Genomic DNA, 17,777 nt, shown 5'->3' on the forward strand with positions numbered 1-17,777 from the left:
GAGGGTATGAGGGAGAGGGTTACAGCTAGGATGCAAAGTGAATAAACTGTGATAAATAAAAAAAATGAAAAAAATGAATGACACTTGTCCTGTTGACCATTCAACTAACTGTCCTCTAAGTTTATGTTAGATTTCCTAGTTACCACACATTTTCATCTCCTCCTCACTAGCTCCTTTCATGTTTTTCCTGACTTTTGTCTTCTGCCACAGTCCTGTGTTCATTTTTAGGTTTCCAATCAAATTTTTGACTTTCAGATTTATACAACTGGCTTTTTTAGTGTGTGTGTGTGTGCATGTGTGCGTGTGCGTGTGCGTGTGTGTGTGTGTGTGTGTGTGTGTGTGTGTGTGTCAGGAGAGAGCCATTTCGGAAACATTAACCTAGTGAGTCTTGTTAGTGGAGATCACAAATGCCGAGACAGTGGATACCCCAGTAGGTTTAATGGCTGAGAAGAATTTCTTCCCAGGTCACAACGTGCTGAATTAAGAGGCTCCAAGATCATGTGTTTTTATCCTTGTATTTAACAACCAAGACAACTGAAGCACCTGGGTGACAACAATGGGTCGTGAGTGAGTCCCCAAAAGAACACATTGTGTCCAGGTGTCTTTTAACATTTTAGTAATGTTTGGCTCCCAATGTCTTTGTAACCTCTCTGATTGAATGTAATACTTTAAGCTGCTCTTGGCCAAGTTTGAATCTTCAAACACAGTTCAAGTGTTTATTGCCTGTGAGGCCAGGGACTACATGATAGTAACCACCTAAGACACAAGGACAAAAACCTTGTCCCTGTCCTGAAGAAACTTATCATGGAAATTCAAGATGGAAGATGCAAAGCTGAGGAAGTCTCCTGAGTACCTGACATCAGATCTGGCTTTTAAATGGTGTGCATGATGTATGCACCAATTGGAAGGGGCAATGACAAGGTTGATGCCAAACAAGCCAATCTTCTGTGAGTGACCTGAGATCAGCAAGAGTCTAAGAGGACAGGTGACAGACATCCCAGACAGTTGACTGGCATGCAAGTTAATCCCTGTTCTGGTCAATTGGTTTCTGTTATCTTAGTCTTAATTGTGTCATCTGTTTAATGACAACACTGAGACTCACAGGACAGAGTTCTTACAGGGATTAAAAAGAATAAAGCAAGCAAAATCCTCTTTTCAGGGATGCTTTTCCTTTCCAGAAAAAAAGTTATTTTGTGGTCTACAGGAGCCATTTATAAAGTAAGTAGGGCTGGAGTCTAAGGCTGCCTTTCGTCACTTTACCCTGTCTAGTAGCCAGGCATGTATACACACTTTGCAACCAATGTGGTAAAAGCACATTTTCTCTCTTCTTCCTCTGTGAATGAGATTTATGCTTGTAGATCTTGCTGGACTCAGAAGTGTGAGGACCTGGCTAGGGACCAAATGTGAAGTGCTTTCACATATGGACCCTTAAAGGCCCATTGAGGGCTACGTCCTTTCTTCATTTTCTTCTGTCACATGACAAGTATCTTCCAAAGGTGGGTTACTCCAAAAACTTGAAGCCAGGAAGGGAGATGAGATACAACAGAACAGTGACTGACCTACAAGACCTACACATCCCAACACAAGGACAGATATGTTGTTTGCAGCAGAATCTAATGTCAAGTTTTACCGTGTAAATTTAAGGACAGGTCAGCTCTGTACATTAATTCTTTTCATGTCTAGAGTTTGTGATTTTGGAGTAAGTTTCATAGAAGCCTGTTTTGTGTGTGTGTGTGTGTGTGTGTGTGTGTGTGTGTGTGTGTGTGTGTCGGAGGGTCACTTTAAATTCTGTGAATGTCAGGGGTCTGCGTAGTTACTTTCACTTATCAGAAGAATAAGTCATGATGATACTGAGCATCTAATTTTATACTCCATTTATTTTTTGCAGCATATTTTTTCTGTATTTGAATCTTCTACCCCAATGTGCTCTTTTTCTTATAACTGAATCTTTCCCTGTGACCTATCACTGACTAAAAGCAAGGGTCCAATTTTTCACGCAGTGTCTCTAGCTTTAGTACACAAAAATAATTGTCAATTTAGTATCCACAGAGTGCTTTCGGGAAAGTTTTTTTTCTTAATTTTGAGTAAAATTTCCATATTAATAAAACAGAGCATTTGTTTAATATAAATTTGTGCAATTAATAAATACAGCAATAGGAAAAAGAAAGAACAGTCCTTAGTTTTTAAAAGACAAGGTCTCATGTAGCACAGGCTGTTTTTAGCTTTGTAGCTGAGGCTGGCTTTGTCCTTCTGATACTTCTGTCTACATGTTTCAAGTTCTGGGATTATAGGTGTCTGCCCTTAATACACTAAGCTCAAGAACAGCTTTTAAGACATGCTCTGTTGGAAGATAGTCATTTTACATAGTGGTGGGTCCATAAAGAGCTTGCATTCATTTGTATCATGCACTTTGACTTTTGACCATATTCGCCTGTGTTAGCTGCACTTTTCCCTCCCTCTCCTACCTGCCCACTTCCTTTTCCCAGATAGTATTGACTTTCAAGTCATATTTGTGTATATTTTGTGCTTGCTCATTAAAATCTGAGCTCTACATCTGAGAGAAAAACATGGAGAATCAACTCTCTGAATTTGTATTGTTTTGCTTAGTATAATCTCTATTCCACCAATTTTCTTGCCAGCAATGTAATTTCATTGTTCTGGCTGAATAAAGCTCCATTGTGTATCTATCAATGCCACAATTTCTTTATCCAGTCATCTGGTGACCACCATCTCAACTGTCCATTACCTCACATGTGACAATGTGGCTGTCAGCCAGATGATCAGGGAGGGGTCTCTGTTGTGTGCTGACTTATATTCATTTGAATGTATTTTAAACATATATTTTTTTAAAAAAAAAAGATTGAATTGGGGAAAAATACATACAGAATGAAAACTTTTGTCATCCTCAAACATTAAGGAAGGAATTATTTTAAAGATTTGTTTGTGGGTAAATTTGTTTTAAATGTGAATGAGTGTGTGTGTGTGCATGTGTGTATGTATGTGTGAATCTCTCTATGTGTGGTGTGTGTGGGTATGTATGTGTGTTTGTGTGTGGATAGATATGTAAGTGTGTATGGTGTGAGTGTATGTTTGTATGTGTATGTGTGTTTGGTGTGTGTGAGTGTGGGATATATGTGTATATCTGAATATGTGTGTTTGTATGTATATGTGTGTCTGTGGTGTGTGTTTGTGTGTGTGTTATGTTTGTGTTTGTGTGTGTGCATGCACATGTGTAGTGTGTGTGTGCATGCAGTGTGAGTATATGTAGGTAGGTATGTATGTGGCGTGTATGTGTATGTGTGTGTTTCCGTTTTTGTGTGGCTTGTGTGTGTGTGTGTGCTTAGGTGCTTTTAAGGACCAGAAGACAGTGTCAGATCCCCTGGAGCTGGAGTTACAGGTGGTATGAGCTCCCTGATGCAGTTGGTAGGATCCAACTCTGGTCTTCAGCAGAAGCGACAGAGTTCTCAGTGTCTGAGTCAGCTCTTAAAATCACTTACATAGTTATAAAATCATGAAACTCTGGTATTTATTGATGAATAAGTCAGCTCTCCTATCAATAAGAATACCTGAACAATAGATTATTCAAACTAGTGAGAATGAAGGCGGAAGGAAAAGGAAGGGTAAGTTTTTGTTCTTGGTGGTACTGTATCTGCGGTAAGTCCACTCCTGAGGGGCAGAGTGGACCTCTGCAAATGACTTGAGCATTTGAGATGGGAGGCAGGCTGGAATCCATGGTCAGAAATATTGAGTGCAAAAAATAATTAATGTCATTAAAAATAATGGAAAATGATTTAAGGTGGCCTGTGCATTGTCACTATAGCCAAGTTATAGCTGAAGGACTGCATTAATATAATTAAGGACCAATCCTGGTGCAAATTAGCAAACTCGGAATAATGTAAATGTTCTTTAATGACTGCAGAGATTTTGTGAGAGATACCCTCATTAGCGATGCTAAGGTTGCAGAATAGCCCTTCTTGTTACATTCGGTGAGCGCTTGAGCATTGCATGGTCTGTTTCATTCAATCTTCAGTCTGTGCGGAAGAAGAGAGCAATATGGCTAAGCACCGCACACCTTGATGGAGACGCAAGCCCTGTCTGTAAGCCACTGTTAAAGAACTCAGTTACAAAGTTTGCCTGAATGAGGGTACTGCTGCCTCTCAGCACGTTCTGTGATGATCCGATTGCTTCTGCTCGAGTATCGGCCCTGGGTACCACTAACTACGTGTGATTGCAGCACTTGAGATAGAGCTGGTGCAACTGAGCTGCTGAATTATGTATTTTCCATTTTTATATTTATTGTCTGAATATTTCATAAATGTACACAATGTATTATGGCCATCCTCCTTCTTACCTCTCCCATCTTCACACACTCTTTTTCAGAGTTCCTTGTTGAAAGTCGTGTGTGGGTAACTCAGCTGCTGTGAGTTAATGAACGCCACAGCCATAATACATCTCAAAAACAACATTTTACAGCACTCCTCCTCCCAATGTCAGGATATTACAGTCTTTCTGTCTCCCCTTCCACAATGATGAGCCACTTACTTAAGTCTAACATAAATTTTAAAGCGCTATATTTGGTTAAATATACAACATTGTACAGTGTAGACCTTAGACCCCGTGCTGTGAAAACATTTGACTAGATGTATTGCAGGTGCTTCCGTGTCATCTTTACAAACTATCTCTGCTAGGAAAAGCCTACAAAAGGACTTTATTGCCTGTTTTGGATAACTTTTCCCTGGCAGTGCTGCCTTGCCTGGACTGAAGGGATGAATATATGCCCAGTCCTGATATGACTTGATGTGCTGGGAAGGATTGATATGGGGTAAGAGGACTCCCCTTTTCTGGGGAGAAAGGACAGAGGAGGAGGGAAGGGGGAATGGAGAGACTGGGAGAAGAGGAAGGAGGGGGCACCCTTGGGATTTAAACTAAATTTAAAAAATAATTATTCCTGTGAGTGAAAACTAATAGTAACCATGTTTTCCAGTACATCTCATGTCTCAAACATGAGTAATTTCTCAAACCAAACAATTTTTATAGACATTGACATTTAATTCTTGATTTTTCATTATTTAGATGTTCCCGCTGCATGTCTTGAGAAACTTCTTTGTTAGAATACTTACTTCATTTTAGTACATTAGAATTGCCTTCCAAACAACAATCTCTCTGTCTCCATCTCTGTCTCTTCTCCCTCCCCCTCTGCCCATCTCCGTCTCTCTTCTCAAGTTCTGACCTGTGACTGGCTTCTGACAGTAGAAGGTAAAGTGTCCTTTTATAACATCTCCCCCAGCAGGCACTGCAACCCTCACATGTTGCTTTATGTACTTAAGACATTAATTGACACATAAGAGACAAGCATGGTCTTTGCTCTTTCAACTGAGAGCACCTCATACTTGTTTAGTACCTATTTCATAATCCTGTTCCTCTGCCGTCCTCAGACTGAACATTGACATTGTTTGAGTTAGTCTTTGGCCTATTTGTGCATTGTATGGATGCATTGTCTGTCAATTAAAAAACCTATGGCCTATAGGAAAGGGTAGAATAGAAGGTTGGGCATGTGGTAGGCAGAGAGGATTCTGGGATACAGCCAGGCATTAGAGATTAATCCAGCATGATGTGAGGACCACAGATGCATGGTATGTGAGCAGATATAACTAGCCGCATGTCAGAATGTTGGGTAGAATGCATGGGTTATTTTAAGTTATGAGCTAGTCAGAGAAGAGCCTAGCTATATGGTCTGGGTATTTGTAAATATATTTTGAGTCTCATGAGTCATTCTGGGAGCCTGGAGACAGAAGGAAAAACCACTACAATATCCTGTATCTCCTATGGAACCAATAAAAATGAAGGTTTTAACTGGCCAACCTTTACAGCATATTATAAACTATTAGTGTGCCATCTATGGTCCCTGGCTAGCCTGCATTGCTCTTCAGCCGGAAGCAGGCATTCCCGCGTCCTTGTCATGGCATTGGTCTCTCAGGTACATGTCTAGCACCAACTGTGTTGGCCTAAGTTAATCTGCAGTATTTTGAGATGGAGGGTATGCTCGCTAACTACTGGAAAAAGAGTGAAACGAGTACAGGATAGAGCAAAATCCAACACAAGCAGGGTAAGAATCAGCTGGGGCCAGGCTTTGAATGTTTTCTTCAGAAAGCCTGGTCACAGGTTCTGTCCTATGAGAGGATTACCTGTCGTATACCCTTTCACAGCACGTGAGGTCTAGAGTGGGTAGGGCCGGAAGTTCTGTCGCCGAAGAAGGAACCATCTGTGAACTTCTCAGTCAACCTTGGCAGCAGAATGTGGATTAAAGGGTGGTGTCTTCAAGGACACCACCCTGCAGATGTGTTCCGAGCAGGACACCAATAGCATCCACTCTGGATGCATGCACAGGGCCACATGCATTTTGGTGGGGTCTTTGATAAGTTGCAGGCTTCAGCACATGCATCCTGACTACAAAGAAAAAATCTTTCTGTTACCAGAAGTTTGGGGACCTCTCACTAAGGGTCCACATTTAGCAGGGAAATGGGAATTTCTTCTCAAGGTTCTTAGTCTCATTAATAAATTAATTTACAAATGGATTCAGGGGATTGGGTAAGAGCGCTGGTTGTTCTTCCAGAGGTCCTGAGTTCAATTCCCAGCAACTACATGGTGGCTCACAACCATCTAAAATGAGATCTGATGTTTTCTTCTGTCATGCAAGCATATAAGCAAATACAACACTCATGTTTAAATTCAATAAAAAAGTATTTTTTTTTTTTAAGAATGGACTCTGAAGGAAGCATGAGGACACGCTTATTAGGGTTTAAAAGAAAAAAAACATGGCAGGCAAACTGTAGCCTCAGCAGCTGCCTGAAGGAGAGGGGTCAGAGAGGAGAAGGACAGCCGTGTCATTTTGAGTTAGGCATAAAGGTTTGACAAACAGCCATGGATAAAAAGGATGGTAAGCTTCAGAGAAAGTGAAAGAATTTAAAGTGCTAAAGAAAACATATGTAGGCTCTAGCCAGCATTTGAAAGAAAGAGATATAAGAAAGAAAAGTCACACATTTCTGAGACATTTCAAAAGGGTAGGCAGACCTACCAGAGTTCAAGAGCAGCCCCACAGAGACTGGACAGACAGCATTAGAAAGGCCGAGGCAGGAGGATGTCTCAAGTTTGAGCACAGTCTGGGCTACATAATAAAATGCAGCTGCCTCAAACAATGTAAAAATAGCAATAGTAAGTATAAAAATAAAAATTTGACTTATAAACCTGACAATAAATGGTGCTCAGAGGGCTGGAAACTTCAGTTTTCTTATATCGTAGGTTCTTTGCAAGTTTTGCAGATTGCTTCTGCAGGAATAAAAACCCAAGGGAAGCTCGTGAGCTGCTCACATACACTAACACCATACTTTAAATGTGAAAGTCTGTCTCAAGTGATGTTGATTTTCTTCCCTCTAAGTATGTTAGCAAAGATCATTTTGTTTCTTCCCAATTTATGTCCTTTGGTAATTATTTAAGAATGTCTTTCTGTGATATTTTTCAAACAAATCAAACTTGAATCATGTAACATCCCACAGATTCAGTTAGCATCATTTTATCCTGTCAGCTATCTTCTCCCTTGAAACATTTTAGTTTTTGAACCAACTGTTCATCCCTCTCTCCCTTCCTTTCAACCCTCTCCCTCTTCCATCTCAGCTATGCTTTAAAGTAAATCTCTATTGTACCATTTTATATTTTTTCCTAAAATATTGATTCAAAACCAAATGCAATCCATTTTTATACCTAAAATGATTACTTAAACGTAAACTTAGTTCTTTATCCTGGTCATCTAAAATACTGATTAAGAATTTTTCTCGGATGTAGCCCCTAGACAGCTCAGTCTCCACGTGAGTTCCTTAGTAAGAGGGGAAGAGACAATCTTTGACATGAACTCAGTTGCCTGCTCCTTGATCATATCTCCCTGGTGGGGCAACCTAGACAGCCTACAGAGAAAGAGAATCCAGGAAGTCCTGAGAGGACCTGATAGGCTAGGGTCAGACAGTAGGGGAGGAACACTTCCCCTATCTGTGGACTAAGGGAGAGAGATAGGGGAGTAAGAGCAAGGGAGGGTGGGACCAGGAGGAGATGAGAGAGGGGGCTACAACTGGGATATAAAGTGAATAAATTGATAATAATAATAAAATGATTTTTCATTTGAGTTAAAATTCAACCATGGTCTTTGTATTTTACAGTTTCTCTAAAGTTCATATTAAAGAGAGCATCTGCTCTTTTCTGCCCACCCCCCAACGATTATAAATTGGGTAGTGTCACAGCTAATGAACCCCTTATGGTCTCACATAGCATATTTTTTTATTTCCTGTGTATTCTGACGCACATCTAGTGCAACTGACAGAGGTTGGTTAAGCTCAGGATCAGGTTTATTTTTAATTATCAGTGCTCACAGTAGTATTATATACTTCATACTGTATCACCACAGGTTGTCAATAATGTAAGATTGACCCATTTTTGGTAATGCTAAAATTAATAAGTAGTTTCTAATCGCAATCCAAACTCAGATTCTTCATCATTCTTGTAATGATTTTTCTTAGCAACCATTGATAAATATTGCCAGAATCAATATTTCATTAGGCGTTTAAAATGATGATTTTCCAAATTCGTTATTTATTTGCCATGTGCCATTGGGGACATGATCAGGAAGGCTCTTCCATCATAACTGTTTATTCACCATCCTTGACTCCTGGCGCTACTAAATAATAAAGTTTTGTTTTGTATAATCCTCGTGTCAGTCATCACAACCATTTCTTCTAAAGGCCGCAGATACTTTCAAAGTATTTTAGAGACTGATTCTCTAGCAAGCATATTTTGGAGAAGTCCCAGGCCAGTGTGTGTAAAGGGAAACGGAAGTGAGGAAGGCGAGAATGGAAGAGTGAGAAGTAGGATGAGGATACCCAGTCTTCCTGCTTTCTGCTGAGACTGCGCGGAGCCACATCCATGGAGCACACCTGCAGACTGTCTGGCCCATTGTGGCAAGGTTACATGTTTGGACAAAGCAAAAGGAACATCTTTGTAGCCTTATTCTTCTTCAGTGTTTATGCAGCAAGCAACTGTCTTGTGGACTTTTGCATCCACCGATACTTCTGGGAACTGGTTAAGTAGCCAGGGCTTTGCTTTGGACCATGGCGTTATGACTGGAAACATGATCGGCCTGAGAACTTTCCTGGTTAGAGAGAGACAGGCATGGTATAATGCTTGGAGCTCCATGTCATGGTGTTGCTTAACGCAGGCAGTAGGTTTGCATGAACGTCTGGGGGAATCACTGTGTTGGTGGCAGCTGGGTGAGCCAGCATCTCACCATGGTTTAGGAAGCAGATGAGACCCAGGGAAGGTGAAGCTATTGCTCAGAAGTGTTTATCTTCCTGTGTCAAACTGTCATTGTGAACTCACAGAGTACCTCCCCAAATACTTCCCTTTGGCCTTAGAATATTTGGAAATTATTTGCATTTGAACAGCTCTGTAGAAAGTAAACCCTGAGGAGCCTGGGGACATGGATAGATCACACATATTGGATACATTCCATTCCATTAGTGAGAACGTTTCCATACCTCAGTCCATGTGGGGCTGTGACGTGGTTCAGCTATGCTGCTAGAGGTGGGGAACAGGGGTGTCCAGCCACTTTCTGTCACATAGAAAATGGCTGTCGCTGGACTTCTGTGCTACTGTGAAGTCTTCTTTCAAACACTGATAAACTCCTGTGAGAGGCTAATGTGCAACTTTCTACAGAGGTCATCGATGGGGCTCCAGATTGAGCAGATATAGGTGTTTTTGTCCCCTATTTAATTTTTTTCCAGTAATTGGTATGACTTTATTCAAACTGAGAAATCAACGTAAGAATTTGACCATCTTTGTATATTTTTGAAAAATTTCTCTCTGTACAAGATTTTATTTATTCATTCACACACACACATGTATACATATATGTACCCATATATACTTTAGTATATATCTGTAACTGATACTTAGAATTTACTAGTGTGACTATTATTTCTTCCTCTCATTTAATACTTAGATTATATTAAAAATTTCCTCATATTCTCAAAGGCATCTTGCTTGTAGTCAGTCAGTGTGTTTGAAACAGGACCCCAAGAGGTTCCCATACTGCATTTGGCAGGTGTCATTCTTTGCTATATAGCAAACTATTTTTCATTTTTACCTCTGTGTGGCATTTATTTGCGGAAGAAAGTGGATCTATTTTATTGTTGAATATTCCACATTTAAGTTTAGTCTTGTTTCTGTCCTGTGTTATTAAATTTTCTTCTAATTTTCCTCCAGCCTTTTTTTTTGAAAAATAAAAATGAGAAAGATTGATTAGATTTGTGCTGAATTCCAAAAAAGATATTAGAGAGATAATTCGGTATCTCCCTCTACCTCCTCTTTCTTTCCCTTCCATCCCCTCCCTCCCTCTTTCCCTCTTTTCTCCTGATGTATCTCCTGTCTCAATGTCTCTTTCATTGATAGAACCACTAGGCTCAGAAGGTACAGTTTTTATTAGCATTTTCCTTAGTAGCTCCAATATCTGGTAATTATTATTCTTGTTTCTCCCACTGTCTTTAGACTTGGGATCAGACTCAGGGTCTTGTTCATGTTAGGCAAACAATCTGTTGCGCTATAACCTTAAACCTTTACTTTTGGAATTCTATTATTTCTTCTGTATTATTTTCTTTTTCCTCCCCACCATCCTCCTCCACTTCCTCCATTCCTGCCTCATCCTTCCTCTAATCACTGTTGTAACATCAGAGAAAAAAAAACCTATATAGAAAGTTATTAAATATTGCCAAAGTCTTCCTAGTGGATTTGTACTATTTTGTGTTTGTCAATATTTTAAAACAATCTCATTTCTGAGCTACTGAAAGTGTACATAGGAATGTAGAATCTCAGGTGAGCTGACAGTCATCCAGATGTGGGAAGCCTGTTCTCCAAGTAATCATAAGCCAATCACCTAACTTACTGTTCACTTGTTATATACTCTGTATTATGCTAGGGAGTCTCAAAGTGGGTGTAATGTACTCTCCTTGGCATGAGCCTAGATTTCGAGAGTGGACACATGTGTATAAGTAAATAATTATTCTATGATTGTTGGTAAAGCAGAGGCAAATAAATGGTGCTAAGAAAGCATAGAAGAGTTCATAAATGCCTGTGGCAATTGTTTTCAGGACAGGGTGTGACTGCCTGATTCTAGCCAAGAATGTCAAAGAGTGCCTTGAGCATAACCTCACCTGAATCCAGAGAGTCTGCTGTCTTGAGAAGGAGCAGCTCATGGGTTTGATCCAAAATTTCACCCATTTCTACATGTTACTTTGTTTGTTTGTTTGTTTTCTTTGACACAGCTGTAAATGTTCAAGTTGGCATTAGGACAGATATCTATTGAGATTTCCACATGAAGCCATCACTGCAATTGTAATCATTCTCTGGCCTGCTTGACATATTGATGTTTATGTAGTTGACAGGAGAGAAGATAAAAGTCAATAAAAACGGAATTGTTTATTAAAAAGGTCTATTGTTACAAGAACAGTACACAGAACTATTTTACTGTGTCTTCCACATGATATATACCATTATATATAGTATATATACAGATTGTATACAATATATTTAATGGTTTGACACAGAGTCCACAGTACCTTCAGTTACATATGCAAAACATTTGCTGTCATGAAGTGTCTCGTGATAAGGAGTGCTGTTTTCTTATGGTTCAATGGGCATTATAAAAAATACAGTCTCTGAAGTGACATAAGACTGTAGTTACAATTCCACCAGAGAAAACGCTTTCTCAGTACTGTTGTTGGCAAATAACGTTCCTTGACAGGAACGCTGTCTGTTCTCTACAAAATAACAAATATGGAATACAGAAATACAGATACAGTGGAAACCTGTTTTATTTTAAATTGGTTCATGATGCAAAATACATATTTTGTGCATGTTAAGTAAAAACACCCCACATCTCTGACTTCTGTGAGAATATGACATCAGATGTTCTGTATGTGGATATTCAGGCAGAGACATACTATCCCCCAGCAATTTGGGAATATTGATTAATAAGAAGTTGCCATGATGTGACATTTTTATTTTACTGGGTTTTTTTTTTAGAAGAATTTAGTTAAGAAGTTGCTTCTTAAGGTTCTTCAGTAAATCTAAATGAGAACATCAATAATAAATGAAAAAAGTCTCAATTTACCAAATATGAAAAACATATTCATTTAAAAATATTATTGTACAATTTTTCAGATGCATGATTTGCTCCTGCAAGTGACACCATATTTGGGGAAGCTTATCTTTGCTTCTTACTGGTGAACTTAAGCCTCTCTTACTCCCCAGGAGGCACATGAGAAAGGCCACGTGGTTTTATTATTCATAGGCTTGAGTAGTCACTGTCTTAGTATTTACTGTAACAGTCTGTTGACTAAAACCATCTTTTTATATTGACCGTCTTTACTTAGAGCTATCTGGGATACAATTCTCTCCAAACAGAGTATGAATAGTTGGCAGATTGTTACACTGTGCTCTGAAAACTCTTTTAAGCTATTCAGGATAGACCCCTCAGCGTCACTGACTTAAGCTCAGTATTTTCATTTTGTTTGTCATTAAAGATGCAAGTAAAGTTAATTGGCTGAGACCATATAAAGGTGAAGCTCTAGAATCTACCTTTGTCCCCATCTGAACATTGCTCATCTAGCTAGCATCTCCAGGTTCTTTCTGGAAAGCAAGGCTGGTCTAAGTACCATTTCTGGACTCTTCCATAGGTATGATGTCCACCTTGGTGTTTCTTTGTGCTGTGTATACTACACACACATCATGAAGTAGGATGATCTCACTTAGTTTTTCTGTGAACTGTCTCTTAGTCTGAATATGACTCCTTGAATTAGTCAATGGGGATTGTCTCTGACAATTCTATAGAACCCAGCAATGCAGACTTTGGCTAGACTAGCTGAACCCCGTGGTAACACATGTTCTCACAACTCAGTTTTAAGAACATCACTGAACCTAACAGAACCGCCTTAATACAGTAGTTGGGAAGCATTTGTATATGGCCTATGATATAAAGCAGTGTCTAAAACCTCAGATTTTTCTTTGTTTTAATCATTTGTTTCATTAGTTCTTCCACCAATTTTCCTTGTCCTCATAATGATTTGCAAGTAGAAGAAAGCCTTGCACTCACTTTCATGTCTATCTTGACAGCAGGTAGAGAAATGGGGCATCCCTGTCCCATGTCCTTTGTACTTTTCTGTTAGCACTTGTGGCTCTGTGCTGTCCTAGTTTTCAGTACTCACTAATTTTGTGACTTTAAATGTCTTTTGACATTAAACATGGACCGTATTTGCTGTTAGGCCACATGTTACTCAGTGGGAAACAATAACTCAGTTTGGACTCACTTTCTATTTAACTTCCACTAATGTAAATTCTCTACCTTAATACCTTACTCTATGGGCACATGTAGAATGGCCTATTGACAAATCTTGCTATTTTTCTATTCAGTCATACAAGAGTTTTTGAGAATTCTTTTATGGATTTACCCTATCCCAATAACGGAAGTATTTCCTCATATTTCCTGCTGGTTTGGTATTGAAGCCGTGATCTGATGGAAAGATTGGAAAACACTACACTCAGAGTCTTGAGAACATGTTTCCTTTTCAGATTTGTATTTGTTTTTGAGCAGGCTATAGAGACCACATTGGTAACAATTGGATGACACTCAGAGTCATCAAGTAGAAAATCAAATTCCAACATATTAAAAAAAATTAAGAATACATCTGACAGAAATTACCTTTGCTTACAAAATTTCATTACATACAATCTGCATATTTTTATTGGACCAAGAACTGTCCTCTCCATTTACAAAATCCAAAGAGAAACCTGATGGGTAACTCATATTCTCCCCCCAAACTCCTGAGAGTGCATCATCTGAAGTCCCATGTGTCAAAGCTTTCCTCAGGACCCTGGGTCTCCACTCATTCTGCGCTCTGTCTGCTGCCGCTTTCTCAAGCTAAAGCAAAGAAAAGCAAACTGCATGAGCAGCTTTCACCACGAACTGGAAGGAAGCATCAAAGCCAAGAGCAGTGTTACTGAGGACCACTTGGAGAGAGAGTGTAGGGTTGACTGAGCGCTTGTGATTTTCCCACCTGTGAACGAGAGAGAAGCCTCAAATGAAGCCACGTGGCAAGAAACGTTCTTAGGAGTGATGGGTTGAAATTGGTCCTCTGTCCCATGGCATGGTTCTGCTATGAAATAAGGCATTTTCTGGGGTCTCTGCCTTCACAAGGAAGTAGAAGTCTATCTGCAAAATGTACTAAAAAGCTAAACCGTTTCTAACAAACAAGTCTAACACGAGAATGGGTGATTTCCACTAGTGCCCAACTAGGATGTATTTTAAGGTCAATGGATGGAAATGAAATTATTGTTGTAGAGCAATATGTTGTAGAGCAAGAATGGAAAAAATAACTAGTAAAAGTGTGATGTGACATGAATTCATAATATTGCATATATAAAATGTGATAAAATATCTTATTTACTATATTCATGGGTGTTTTATTATTTCAGCTGAGCAAGTTTAATTCTATATCCTCTTATCAAAGTCTGTAAAAATCGGCATTCTTACACTTAGAAGTTCTTCTCTGAGATCAAATCATCATATGCAGTTAAATTAATTGAACTAACTGGTCTGAGTTGATTGGTCTAAAGTACTTTGAAAACATCGTGTGCCCATAAATGAAAAGGCATTTTTAGACAGTAACTTCAGAATGGTTTTTCAGGCTAGACATATTATGAAACATCAGAGCGACTGATGTAACCGCTTCCTCTATAACAAGCATGGTAATAAACCACTAATACATACTATCTTTCTTGATCTTTGTAACATTCCTACGTGGTAAATAGCATGGTTCTCCTGATGCAGAAAAGAAAAAGTACTGCCTAACAATTAGTGAAAAAGGAGCCCATGAACTAGAAGGAGCACAAGGAGGAGTATATGGGAGGTTTGGAGGGAAGAAAGGCAAGAAAGAAATGTTATTATATTATAACCTAGAAACAAAGAGGGTAAAGAAACGAAGAGATGATAGACGAGATTGAAGCACTGAGCTGGAGGTTTGTAGGTCCAGATGCTCCCTGGAATTGTGTCTCTCACAGCAGTCGCTTAGTTCCCTTTATTGTTGCTGTGACGAGATAACTGACAAAAAGAAAATTAGGGGAGAAAGGGTTTATTTTAGCTCATGAGTCTACATCACAGTTTACTCTTGCAGAGAAACCAAAGTGGTAGGAGCTTGAAATAGCTAGTTGTACCACATTCAAGGTTAAGAGCACAGAGAAGTGCTACCATGTCTTTCCCATACTTATGGAGTCCAGGCTCCCCTGCCAGGAATATGGGGCTTTCCTTATCATTTATGTCTCATCATGACAGTCTCCCAAAGAAATGCCTATAGAACAACCTGATCTGGACAATTCTTCATTAAGGCTATTTTTTTTCAAGGGTTCTAGATTATGTTTAGTTGACAAAAGTCATCACAGTGCCTGACTCTGTGTTTAACCTTAAGAATAAGGATTAAAAAAAATTACCAAAATCTGTCAAATTTTCTATGTTGGTTAGATGAGTCCAAGGACATCAAAGGGATAGTTTTTTGTTGTTGTTGTTGGAGATATGGAGTTTAAATTTATTTCTCACATACTTCAGAGAAAAAGAATAATTCTGCTGATAAACCATATGTGCAAACATCCACAACATCCATGCACATGTAGAATGATTAGTCTTCTTTTTTTTTTTATTCCTTTGGTCAATTTTTATCACTAATGCAATAGCAAAAGTCATGAGGATATTAGAGCAGTTTGAGTAATTTCATCTTGTGCAAACATGTATTGATTGTGAAGTGCACGGCCACATCAGAGTTATGATGACAATGGTTAGTTAGATGACAGGCCTCACTGGAGTAGCATGGGCTGAAAGAAGCAAAGCATGCCCAGACCGCCTTCCATTTGTGTGGAGGTGGCTGCGTTAACTGTATGTACAGGATGACCCTGTGCAGGAGTCTTTAATGATGCTGAGTACAGGCTACCTCTCAAGTTTAAATCAACCCATTAACTAGATATGTTATTGAAACACAGCCACGAGCACTCGGGGTTAAGATCCACTTCAGCTGTGAAGCTGTCCCTCTTGTTTCACCCGAGTTAGTCCTTTAAATTTCTTTTTTCTTTGCTTTTCTTTTTTTTTTTTAACTAAAAGGATAGTTTTTAATGGGAACCAGAGATATGGTTATGATTAGGGTAGTCTGACATACACATACACACACACACACACACACACACACACACACACACACACACTCCATGGGCCATCCTGAATTGTTTTTGATAATATAAGAATGAAACAAAGCCTCAGTTGGGTTTTATGGGGCTAAGTTAGATAAAACTCTGAGATTTCACTTTATTGGAATTTAGGAAGTTTTAACTGCCCAACTGCTATTAGCTATGACATAAAATTTGGTATTTTTCATGGATATCACAAGTTAATTAATATATAAATGGGAGAATCAAAGTCTGTATAAGTACTTCCAAACTTGTGGGTGATCTTAACCTGTGTTTGAGTGAAAAGGAACCTCTGAGACTCAGCATAATAAAATCCCTAATTCAAAAGACATTGTATTCGCTGGAGAAATAGCCCAGTGGGTCAGTATGAGACACAAGTGTGAGTTACTAAGGTCATATCTGTAGCACACTTACAAGAAGCTGGGCTTGGTGGGGTATACCTGTGAGTTCAGATCTGTGAGGCTTCAGAGGTGGAGGTTGTGGATACCACATCAAGAACCCGAGGGACCTGCTGATTCACTCTGGCTAATATAGCAAACTCTAAGTGAGAGACCCTATCTTCAAAAGAAAGCTGGGGTTCATATGAGCAACAGGGCTCTCATGTCTGGAATACGTTGTTTTTCAATAGTTATTCCCAGTTTGGCTCTTTTAACCTTTCTCTGCATGCCCCCACCCCCCCTTCTGCAATGATTGCTACTGACCAAGGGAGAGTCAATTCTCTTCAGGGGCATGGCCCCTGATAAGCCTTCCCCTATTACAGTTCTTGCAACACTACGTGGACTCAGTCAGTTTTAAAAAGAGCACCTAAAATTGGGGTGGGAAAGTGGAGGTAGAGTGGGCTAAGGAAGGAGTTGGAAAAGGGGGAATGAGGGCTGGTTTGATAAAAACTTCATATACATACAAGAAATTCAAAGTTGGAGATCATGGTGGTTTGAATAAGAATAGCTCCCATAGACTCATAGATTTGAGTGCTTGGTCACGACTGAGTGGCACTATTTCAAAGGATTAGGAGGTATGGCCTTGTTGGAATAGGTGTAGTCTTATTTGGGGGGTGAGTGTCACTGGGAGTGGACTTTGATGTTGTAAGGGGCCAAGCCAGGCCCAGTATGTGTGTGTCTCTCTCTCTTTCCACTACCTATAGACTTGGATGTAAAACTCTCAACTTCTCCAGTACGCCTGCATGCTGTCATGTTCCCTCCTTGATGACAATGGACTAAACCTCTCACTGTAAGCCAACCCCAATTTAATGATTTCTTTTATAAGAGCTTTTGATGTCAATTGTGTCTCTTCACAGGGATAAAACACCAGGACAGAGAGTGATAGAGGAAGACACTAAACACCAACGTTTGGCTTCCACATGTGTGAGTGCGTGCACACACACACACAAACACACATACATACATGCACACAGAGATATACACACATTAACACACATATGTACACACAGAAACACA

General features: G+C 39.5%; 1 protein-coding gene across 1 annotated transcript in view; it reads right to left on the bottom strand.

Moving 5' to 3' along the window:
* Window positions 1–12,263: 12,263 nt before the first annotated feature.
* Cntn5 (contactin 5) overlaps window positions 12,264–17,777 on the bottom strand; it is a 1,192,645-nt gene continuing 1,187,131 nt past the window's right edge. The window contains exon 25 of the mRNA XM_055615494.1: window positions 12,264–14,150. Coding sequence (XP_055471469.1) covers window positions 14,050–14,150 — 101 coding nt within the window. The 3' untranslated portion in view covers window positions 12,264–14,049. The remainder of the gene's footprint in view (window positions 14,151–17,777) is intronic.

This window comes from Psammomys obesus, unplaced genomic scaffold (genome assembly GCF_907164565.1).
Source record: "Psammomys obesus unplaced genomic scaffold, mPsaObe1.curated_primary_1811, whole genome shotgun sequence".
In the NCBI taxonomy this organism is placed as follows: Eukaryota; Metazoa; Chordata; class Mammalia; order Rodentia; family Muridae; genus Psammomys; species Psammomys obesus.